The 11,227-nt window shown below is 38.8% G+C and overlaps 1 protein-coding gene across 1 annotated transcript in view; it reads left to right on the top strand.

Annotated features, from left to right (window-relative positions):
* Positions 1–8,943, top strand: part of LOC136864077 (uncharacterized) — a 54,284-nt gene extending 45,341 nt beyond the window's left edge. Inside the window, exon 4 of the mRNA XM_067140625.2 lies at positions 8,501–8,943. Within this exon, the coding sequence (XP_066996726.2) occupies positions 8,501–8,772 (272 nt within the window). The 3' untranslated portion in view covers positions 8,773–8,943. The remainder of the gene's footprint in view (positions 1–8,500) is intronic.
* The last annotated feature ends 2,284 nt before the right edge of the window (positions 8,944–11,227 follow it).

The raw sequence follows: 11,227 nt of genomic DNA on the forward strand, positions 1-11,227 counted from the left end.
CCAGTATCATGAAGGCTCTCGAAAATATTTCTAACTGCCGAAGTTTCAATTCCCAGACTCGACAACGTGCACATAATCTTCACTGTTCAGCATCGAACTCGGCCTTTATTGTTGCAATTCACGTAATGGCAAAATACAGTGGCATTTTAGAACCCGTAACAAACTCCCTTCAAGCGGAAGGACTGGAGCTCTTCAAAGTTAGAGAACATATCTTGTTGCTACTGGACCTTTTTAAAAAGCAACGATCAGACGCAATTACCCACTTTCAAAGAATAATGGTAGATGCTGAGGACACAGCTTCTAATAGTGGATTTGAAATAACGATCCCTCACCTCGCTGCCAAGCAGCGTCACAGGGCGAACCACAATGAAACTATGGCCGAGGACTATTACAGAGTTTCAATCTACATTCCCTACATGGACTCACTGATAAAGTCTCTAGAGTCGCGTTTTGGAGAACAAAACAAAACCATACTGATGCTGTATTCTCTCCATCCTTGTGTTATGAAGACATTAAGAAAGGAAGATTTTTTGCATTCCATGAAAGTTGTTTCTAATATCTACAAAATAGACAGGTTAATGGTGGACGCAGAGTTGTGGTATGACGTGTGGCAAACCAAGGACTGTAAACCAGATATGAATTTCCTGGAACTTTTAAAAGAAAGTAAGGATTTTTACCCAAGCGTAGGTGTTGTTTTAGAAATTTGTATATCCCTGCCCGCGACAACGTGCACAGCGGAGAGGAGTTTCAGCACGCTTCGTAGGGTGAAATCTTGGCTTAGATCAACAATGACAAACGATCGACTTAGTGGGATTTGCATGCTGTCTTTGCACCGTGAAATAGCCGAGGACAAACAGAAGTTTATTAAAAACGTTCTTACACGATTTTCCAGAGAAGCTCCTAGAAGAATGCAACTTCTCTTACCCGATTCTGTTGTTTAGGGATATATTACTTAAAAAAGTAATTTAAACTATTAATCAGATTTAAGCGTGGTTTAAAAAAGTAATTTAAACTATTAATCAGATTTTAGCGTGGTTTACGTCCATTTTAATAAAAATGATGGATAATATTTGTCATGTGATAGATATGTTTTAATTGAATGAATTTGTATGCTGGAAATCGTATTACGAAACTAAGCCTTCATATTCCTAAAGCTGCTAAATCAGTACAGATTTTTGATTCGTACTTTTTTCTTCTCATTTAAAGTAGACAGAACATTTGCGTAGCTAGTGCTTTTTATCACTGCCGTGAAACTAAGTGTGTGAGGAAATAAAATGAACATTACAAATTTTGTCATTCCGTACAAGTGTTTCATTATTCTAACAAGAGCACTGCAAGATATTCATGATTGGCTGTGAAGAAGAGGAAAAACGTGATGATCCACTGTAACGGTGAGTACAAAACTAGATTTTTTTAAACATTTGGGAATATTATTTTTATGTAACTGACAAATTATCCCATTGTGTGTGCTATTCGAATAATTAGCCAGGATGAGTTTTAGAGATATTTCTACAGTTGAATTTAACATAGTGACTTGGTATTATCTCAAAATATATCCATTTGTTTAGAAAATCCGATGGTGCGTCCACACCAAGATGTTTTTGTTAACTTTGTTAATAAACATTGTTAATGAACAATGTTCATGAACATTTCCGTGTGTTAATAAACAAAATAACGTGTTCATTAACTTTTCGAGCATGTTGCTAAACAAAATTTCTTTAACTTTTGTGAATGAAACTTTTCTTTAACATTTCGTGTTTTCGTTAACATTTCGGTTCGCACATGCGCAAAGACGCAATTAGAACACGCAAATTCGTAGCGCGGAATACTCAAAATTGAATCGATTCACCATACAAATACGTAAGTGAAGTGTAGGAGTCACCAGTTGTTACGAATCTTAAAAGTTCTACCTAGCCTAACATTAATAGAGATGGCATTCCGATAATTAGTATCATTTCTTGCAATTTCAGGCCCGATTACTGTCAACAGGAACTGAAAGTCATGTGGGGACATTCTCAGAAAATTTTGAAAACGTGCTGCATCATGAATTAAAAGTCCTTTTTTTAATTTGCTATTTGCTTTAAGTGCCGGCCCCGTGGTATAGGGGTAGCGTGCCTGCCTCTTACCCGGAGGTCCCGGGTTCGATTCCCGGCCAGGCCAGGGATTTTTACCTGGACCTGAGGGCTGGTTCGAGGTCCACTCAGCCTACGTGATTAGAATTGAGGAGCTATCTGACGGTGAGATAGCGGCCCTGGTCTAGAAAGCCAAGAATAACGGCCGAGAGGATTCGTCGTGCTGACCACACGACACCTCACAATCTGCAGGCCTTCGGGCTGAGCAGCGGTCGCTTGGTAGGCCAAGGCCCTTCAAGGGCTGTAGTGCCATGGGGTTTGGTTTGGTATTTGCTTTAAGTCGCACCGACACAGATAGTTCTTATTACGACGAATGGACAGGAAAGGCTTAGGAATGGAGAGAAAGCGGTCGTGGCCTTAAGGCACAGCCCCAACATTTGCCTGGTGTGAAAATAGGAAACCACGGAAAACCATCTTCAGGGCTGCTGGCAGTGGGGTTCGAACCCACTACCTCCCGGATGCGAGCTCACAGCTGCGCGCTCCTAACCGCACGGCCAACTCGCCCAGTAATTAAAAGTTCTGACATAAGTGTCCTCTCCAAACTTAATTCTAAACGCTTTACCAATATATTTCTTTGCCACACTGTGCGTCTGCGCTTTTCTCTAATTGCACTAGTTAAAATAATGAAAGCGGCAGCTGTAGGTATTTTCTTCTTCCTGACCCTATCTATTGTAACCTCACAAACAATTTTGGTGTGGACACAATGTTAAAGAAGTTTGTTAACAAAAGTTTATTGACATATTGAGAAATGTTTTCGTTAACATTGTTTACTAACTTTGTTTCGTCAACATTGTTTATTAACTTTGGTGTGGACTAACCATAGTTAACATTACCAATTTAAGAATTGCTTGATTTCTAATTTTTGGAAATACGAACTGATCATTATATCATTTGTAACCATTTTAAGAACTCAACCTTTTGATAATAAATCACAGAAGAGGAGACACAAAATTTTGTGGTCAAAATCTCTGAACTAAAGGCTAAATATCCATTCATTCCGGCCATAAAGTAGCCAACGGTTTCAGAGCAGCAAAGCGCTGCAACGAAAATGGGTGGGGGTGGGGCTGCTTGCGCATCATCGTCATCTAGGTAGGTAATGAAACGAAATAATTTATCTTCTTTATAACAGGAAAGTTAATCTAGAAAAGTGTTAATGTGCCCCCCCCCCCCCTGGAAAATATCCTGCGGGCGCCCATGGCACTGACCATAATTAATCCTTGCTAATACTTGGTTCAAACACCACAAACAACGCCTGTATATGTGAATGAAAACTGAAGACACTGGAAGGTATCAAATAGACCTCATTATTAGGCAGAGACTCAGAAACCAGGTGTTGGATTGCAAGACTTTCCCGTGTTGTATGTTGGGTATTCAGCCCGAAGGCTGGTTTGACTCTATAGCTCCACCAACAGCTGTCATAGATAGCCTAGGTGTCACTGAAGAGGTATACTAGGGAAATTAGGAGTGAGGTAGTTTCCCATTGTTTTCCTTTGCTTTGCTTCGAGATGTGCTCACACTACAATTTTGTTCTGTAAAATGCCTGCTACAAACCATCGATCTTTCCGAAGAAGTCCACACAATACCTGATTTATCAACTTGTCGAGAAACAGATGAAATCTATTAATTCTTAACCCTTGCAATATCAAGGGGGGGGGGAGGGCTGAGTACTAATTTGCCTATTAACCAAGTGAAATAGTTTAACGACATCTTTGAGAAGCAATGTAAATGTCACAAATATATTGAAGTTTATAAAAATCATTTCATTTTCTAATATTATAGTCTGAAGACTAATGAATGTCATAAATTTTGCTTTGGGCTTTCGAAGCCCCCAGTTGTAAAATCAAAGGACCTGTCAACAGTCACCTCAGTGTTTAGTAATTTTGTTTCTAATGCTGTGAATTATGTTAGGTCGGCATGCATGTTGCGGTAATGGTGTCACAGTTGATTGTTGTACTGTGTTGTTTGTAACGCTTCTTTTTCTCTTTTCAAACGAGTGAACCATGGCAGCGAGAAGACATATTCTTGTAAGTTATCTTGAAAGAGTAGTACATGAAGTTTTACACGATTCAGATGAATTAGATTTCAAAATCAGTGAAGTGGAAGATAACATAGAAGTTGTACCTTCTGACTCTGGTCATGAACCTGAGTACTGAAATCATTGACAAGTACATTGCAAAATCGGGTCGTGTACGTGTTGCACAGCCACCACGACCTTCGCGACAACTATCGCAAAATATTGAGAGGGAGAAAATGGGGTTTCGCCAAGAGGGAAAATAAAAACTATTAGGGAAGCTGCAGAATTACTCTTTACTCCACATCATGGATCTCATAAAGTTAATTTCAATGAAGAAGTTTCTCGTTTAGGTATTGAACCAACAGATGGAAATGAGTTATTTTTCTACATTGGTTTATTGTTGGTATTCAGCGCAGGCCACGACACGAGCATACCAATTCAATAATATTATGGTCTCTTCTGTATGGTCGACAGATATATTATGGAACAATGAGTTGAACACATTTCTTTGAAATAACAAGGTTTGATGACAAATCTATGAGAGAAATTCGCCGCCTGACGGTCAAATTTGCGTCATTGAGGGAGTTGTTTCAGAAATTCAATGAAATATATCCCAAGTATTTCATTCCTGGTCCTCACACTTGCGCTGATGAAATGTCTTTGTTTACAGAAAAATGTCCATTCAAAGTGCTTGTCAAAGAGAAACCAGGGAAATACGGCATTCTCATAAAATATTGACCGATTCTGAGACTAGATACGTTATTTAGTACGGATCTGTATGCAGGCAAGTCCAACTGACCCAAAGATCAGAGATCGGCAGAAGTATTGAAGGGACTGGTGAAGCCCATTCACATGTCGGGGCGCTACGTAACGACGGACCAATAATACACATCAGTAGACCTGGCAGAAACACTCTTTACGGACTTTCAGCTTACACTTGTTGGGACACTGGGGTCAAATAAAAGATATATTCCTGAGGAGCTGAAGACAAGAGTTGGACGGAGTTTGCATTCAACCATCTTTGCTTTCACCGATCCAGAGTTTCTGCGGCTGGAACTTATTCTTGTATGAACGATGGTGAGAGAGAATCCACAAAGACTACTTTTGATACTCTCAATACAGCACACAGGAGCTGCTGTCAACAATGATGAAAAGAAGAAAACGGAAATCATTCTCTATTACAATTCAATGAATGGTCGATTAGTTACAGTGGATCAACACAAAGAGGGGAACAAGAAGTTGGCCCTTGTCTCTGTTCTACACCCTCATCGACATAGCAGCTGTAAATGCATTTACAGTAGGCCTATATCTTCTGAATTTTGATAAAAGTCAGCAAATTTTCGAAGTTTTCTTTCCAATTTAGGTCTTGAACTAATGAGACCTTATGTTGACAGCCGAGCCAACAATTTAAATGGGCTGCAGAAACCAATCTTTATGGCAATGGAGTCAATCTTAGAAAGAAATCTGAGATGCATTCTTCAAGCTCCAGTTCCAAATCGGCCAGTGAAACGTGGAAGGTGTCACATCTGCGGCAGTGAGGTGTCGAAGAAAGTGAAGTATGATAAAGTAGGGAAGTCAACAATCACATGTTCCTATTGCAAAAAGCATGTCTGTGGAAAACATAGCAAGGAAACATCAGTATGTTCTAGGTGAAGCATTGTTGATAACTTTGCTTTACTTGAAAGTGTTCAGATAATATTATTATTGAGTGTTTTACTCTCAAAAGACACAATTACATGTGTAAAGACATATATACGCAATTTGATATAAATGTGAAATGAGTTAAGGTTTTTTTCTACTTTTCATAATTATATTTTGATTCCAAATGAACTGTTTTCATGTATTATTAGCAAGGAAACTTGTCTTAATTAGGTAATATTAGAAAGATATTTATGGGCATCCTAGGCCCGCTCGTTGGTAAAGTATGGCATATTCATACATTGGTCTATCCCTACCGTCTTTACCTCCTGCACTTCATTCAAAAGCTAACGGAACAAGTCCTGGGTGTCTAAAGATGTATCCTATCATTGTGTTATTCTTCCCATCACATTTCATCAAATAGTTCTCCTCTCGCTAACTTGATTCCGTATCTCAAAACAATCAGTCACTACTGATCTGCATTTAGGGCAGTCGCCCAGGTGGCAGATTCCCTATCCGTGGTTTTCCTAGCCTTTTCTTAAATGATCGCAAAGAAATTGGAAAATTATTGAACATTTTCTTTGGTAAGTTATTCCAATTTCTAACTCCCCTTCCTATAAACGAATATTTGCCCCAATTTGTCCTCTTGAATTTCAACTTCATCTTCATATTGTGATCTTTCCTACTTTTAAAGACACCACTCAAACTTATTCGTCTACTGATGTCCACCCACGCCATCTGTCCACCGACAGCTCGGAACATACCACTTAATCGAGCAGCTCGTCTCCTTTCTCCCAAGTCTTCCCAGCCCAAACTTTGCAACATTTTTGTAACGCTACTCTTTTGTCGGAAATCACCCAGAACAAATCGAGCTGCTTTCCTTTGGATTTATTCCAGTTCTTGAATCGACTAATCCTGGTGAGGGTCCCATACACTGGAACCATACTCTAGTTGGGGTCTTACCATAGACTTATATGCCCTCTCCTTTACATCGTTACTACAACCCCTAAATACTCTCGTAACCATGTGCAGAGATCTGTACCAACTATCATATTTATGTGATTACCCCAATGAAAGTCTTTTCTTATGTTAACACCTAGGTACTTACAATGATCCCCAAAAGGAACTTTCACCCCATCAACACAGTAATTAAAACTGAGAGGACTTTTCCTATTTGTGAAACTCACAACCTGACCGCCCACCGTCCATCTCACAACACTATCGAGGTCACCCTGCAGCCGCTCACAAATCTTGTAACTTATTTATTACTCTGTACAAAATAACATCATCTGCAAACAGCCATATCTCTGATTCCACTTCTTTACACATATCATTGATATATATAAGAAAACATAAAGGTCCAATAATACTGCCTTGAGGAATTCCCCTCTTAAGTATTACAGGGTCAGATAAAGCTTCGCCTACTCTAATTCTCTTGAGTTCTATTGATTCGTGATTCTTCATTCGTGATTCGACCTACCCATCTCTTCTTCAGCATTATTCTGTAACACTAACTTTGGAAAGTTTTTCACCTTCTTTCTGAGATAGTTACTGTCAATGTTTCATTTCCATATAATACCACTCTCCAGAGGAAAGTCTTTAAAAACATATTTCTGATTCCTATATCGATGTACGAAGTGAGCAAATATCTTTTCTTAAGAAAGGTCCTTCTTGTTTGTGCCACATGGGAGACAGCCCTAAATACAGACCAAGATGGATGGATGGATGGATGGATGGATGGATGGATGGATGGATGGATGGATGGATGGATGGATGGATGGATGGATGGATTGATTGATTGATTGATTGATTGATTGATTGATTGATTGATTCTCTTTTGCCTTATTTACTATAAATGATTGGCATACATAGACTAACGTGATTACTGATCAGATGATACAGATTAGTGAGTGGATACCACTGTATATCCACAGTGGATTCAACCATTGATCAACCAATGTCAAAAGATGTATATATTATTGTAATGGAACACATGGGAAGCACTTAACGAAATAAATAGAGACACGCCAGCGTTATTGTTTAAATCTTTGTTGCAGATTTGCTACGCCATGCATTTGAGGGTTAAGTAACAAGTCTGTGATGGTATATTATGGGCTTACAATGTTTGTTTTGAAAACTTTTTAAAATGCGTTACCTTGTTTTACTTCAGTTAGTGATATTATATAGAAAACACAAATTGTGAGTGAAATAAGGAATGCTTCACATGTCTCTCAAAAATTCGAAAATATAACTCATTGAGACGACGTACGTCCAGGCAAAACCAAACTTTCCAAAAAATTAAAAGCATGCAAACAATAAATTTGTTATAATGGTGAAATTTGACAAAACTGAACAGATCCTCCTAATATTGAAGGTAAAAAAGCATGTCCTACTGGTGGGCCTGAGGAAATAGGAACAAGTAGAACTAACCAATCACAGGCCGAGTATTTGTCTCGTGCCTTTTCGCCTCCTCTGTGAAAAACTTTTCTTTCAACGTAGACAGTTTGGAATGAGGAAATAGGAACAAGTCGAACTAACCAATCAGGCCGAGTATTTGTCTCGTGCGTTTTCGCCTCCTCTGTGAGAAACTTTTCTTTTAACGTAGAAAATTAGGAAACCACTTATTTATATATGTCCCAAACACTTATTAGCTATGTGCATATTTGAGTTCAGATGGCTTTATAACACTATTTCCTCTTTTTGTTTCTTCTTTCAGACCGGTACATCTTTTATGGCCCAAACACCAGCCTGCAGTCACTAGACCTGAGTTACAACCGCCTGTCCAAAGTTCCTCGAGGCTTCAACAATTTTAAACATCTTTCTGAGATAAATTTCAGCAACCAAATGAATGACAGTGTTCTATACATATCAGATCATGCCATTAATGATCTAAAGAAGATAGAAAAATTGGATTTTACTAATACAAACCTGAACGTGACCTGGAGAAAATTTATAGAATTAATGAATGGAACTGTAGGATCCCCCTAGAGCTATGCAAACAGACGAGAGATCTTGATGGGTTTTCTTGTAGACCAAGCTGCTTGTGATATGTTGATTTTCATGCATCATACAATTAATATTGTAGAAAAATATTAGAATTATTAAACTAGCAGAATACGTCAAAAATATTCAATAAATACGAAATGAGAACATTGTCGACATTGCCCAAATAAATGTATTTTATGCTTACTAATCTAACACATAAAGTGTGTCCCTTGACATCCCACCTCGCTTGATCAGTGATTGTCCAATTCATGATCCTACGTTCGCAAGTTTGATATCGATGGAGGTACCATGTCATTGTCGTTGGCTAGTTGAAGATCTCTGGTGACGCACTCATTTCTCTGAGAAAATTAACTCGACCATAGGAAACATACAGTAAAGATCTGCTTTCATTGCTAGATAGTAGGATAATCGGAATATCGAAATTAGTGATTGGTGTACAAGTCGGCAAGGTAACCCCAATGCAGCAGGTATGCAACTCGGTAGATGAGGCCATACGGTTATACATAACACAGATATAGTTTTGGGATTCCATTGTGAATAACTTGACTTGGAGTATACATAAACAGTAAAAAATTATAACCTTGCCTGTGCACTGCAGATTTTGGCTACATACTTGCCAGTAACGATACCAGGATTCCAGTCTTCTTATCTCAGGGGGTGGTTATTGTTTTTTGTAGTCACATCGTCTTCTTATTGTCAAGGTATAGAGGAAGATGTGAACTACTTCAAATGAAAGACAAAGTTTCCTCAGGTGAGATTTATTTCTTCAAAAGAAAAAGAAAATGAGAATTATAAAGAACAAATTAAAGGAAATCATCTCAGGTCGACAAAAAAAATGGCAATATCAGAGTAAACTTTGTGAAATAACACGTTACCAATAGTTTGGTCTAGTCTAGAAATGCCTTTGTCATGTTTAAGTTTATTTAATGATACATTGTGAAAAGGCAAGGAAACACGAATCTGAAAACTAAGTTGGGTTTCAAGTTGACCGTAGGTTAAGTTGTCTGCATGCGGAGGTTCATTTTCTCGAACAGTCGATTGCCAAACTTCATCAATGGTAAGGATGCACAATGATTAAAATCGCCAACAAGGTACCAGATAATCATCGAATGAACAATTAATAGTTACGACCTAACATTCGATGAAGTCAGATGTGCTTCAGTCCAAACTTTGCAAAATTTTTGTAACGCTATTCTTTTGTCGGAAATCACCCAGAACAAATCGAGCTGCTTTTCTTTGGATTTTTTCCAGTGTTTGAATCAAGTAATCCTGGTGACGGTCCCATACACTGGAACCATACTATATTTGGAGTCTTACCAGAAACGTGTATACCCTCTCCTTTACATCGTTACTACAACCCTTAAACACCCTAATAACCATGTGCAGAGATTTGTACCCTTTATTTACAATCCCATTTATGTGATTACCCCAATGAAGATCTTTCCTTATATTAATACCTAGGTACTTACAGTGATCCCCATAAGGAAAATTCACCCCATCAATGCAGTAATTACTGTAAAACCGAGAGGACTTTTCCTACTTCTGAAACTCACAACCCTACCGGACGAGTTGGCCGTGCGCATAGAGGCGCGCGGCTGTGAGCTTGCATCCGGGAGATAGTAGGTTCGAATCCCACTATCGGCAGCCCTGAAAATGGTTTTCCGTGGTTTCCCATTTTCACACCAGGCAAATGCTGGGGCTGTACCTTAATTAAGGTCACGGCCGCTTCCTTCCAACTCCTAAGCCTTTCCTATCCCATCGTCGCCATAAGACCTATCAGTGTCGGTGCGACGTAAAGCCCCTAGCAAAAAAAACTCACAACCCGACTTTTAACCCCGTTTATCACCATACCATTACTGCTGTCCATCTCACAACATTATCGAGGTCATTCTGCTACATTATTAACGATGGCTCGTTGCAACTTTGCCGTGTGGCACAGAAAACTAGGTCTTTATTTGGAAAGTTAGGAATGTGTCCTGTACTAGGAAATACTGCTTTTCTTTGTTGTGTGTTAAGCAATGGTGTCTTTTTCCCGGTATCACACCCCATAGTTTTTATCTAGTAGGGTACTTCAGTTTATAAATTATAAATCATTGTGAATTCATTGAGTATTTAGTAATTAATTCCTCCCACACTTTCGTGGTATCATACATATCCAGTTTCACAAGATTTTAAGTATAATGGTTCATAGCATAATTTCAATGTAAACACTTTTTTATATTTAGGAAAAGGGAGTGGGGGCAATGTCACTATAAAGTCCGTACACGGAATCTCTGATATCACTCGGAAGAGGGCGGAACCAGAGAGCACATCCTCCACCCAGCTTGTCTCAAGAAGGAAGCAGGCGTGTTAAAATGGTTCTGAAGGTCTCACATATCGTTTCGTGCAATACGCAGATCTGTATAACACATAAAATAATCTGGTGTGATAAATCTGC

The sequence above is a fragment of the Anabrus simplex genome, chromosome 1, assembly GCF_040414725.1.
Source record: "Anabrus simplex isolate iqAnaSimp1 chromosome 1, ASM4041472v1, whole genome shotgun sequence".
NCBI classification, from domain to species: domain Eukaryota; kingdom Metazoa; phylum Arthropoda; class Insecta; order Orthoptera; family Tettigoniidae; genus Anabrus; species Anabrus simplex.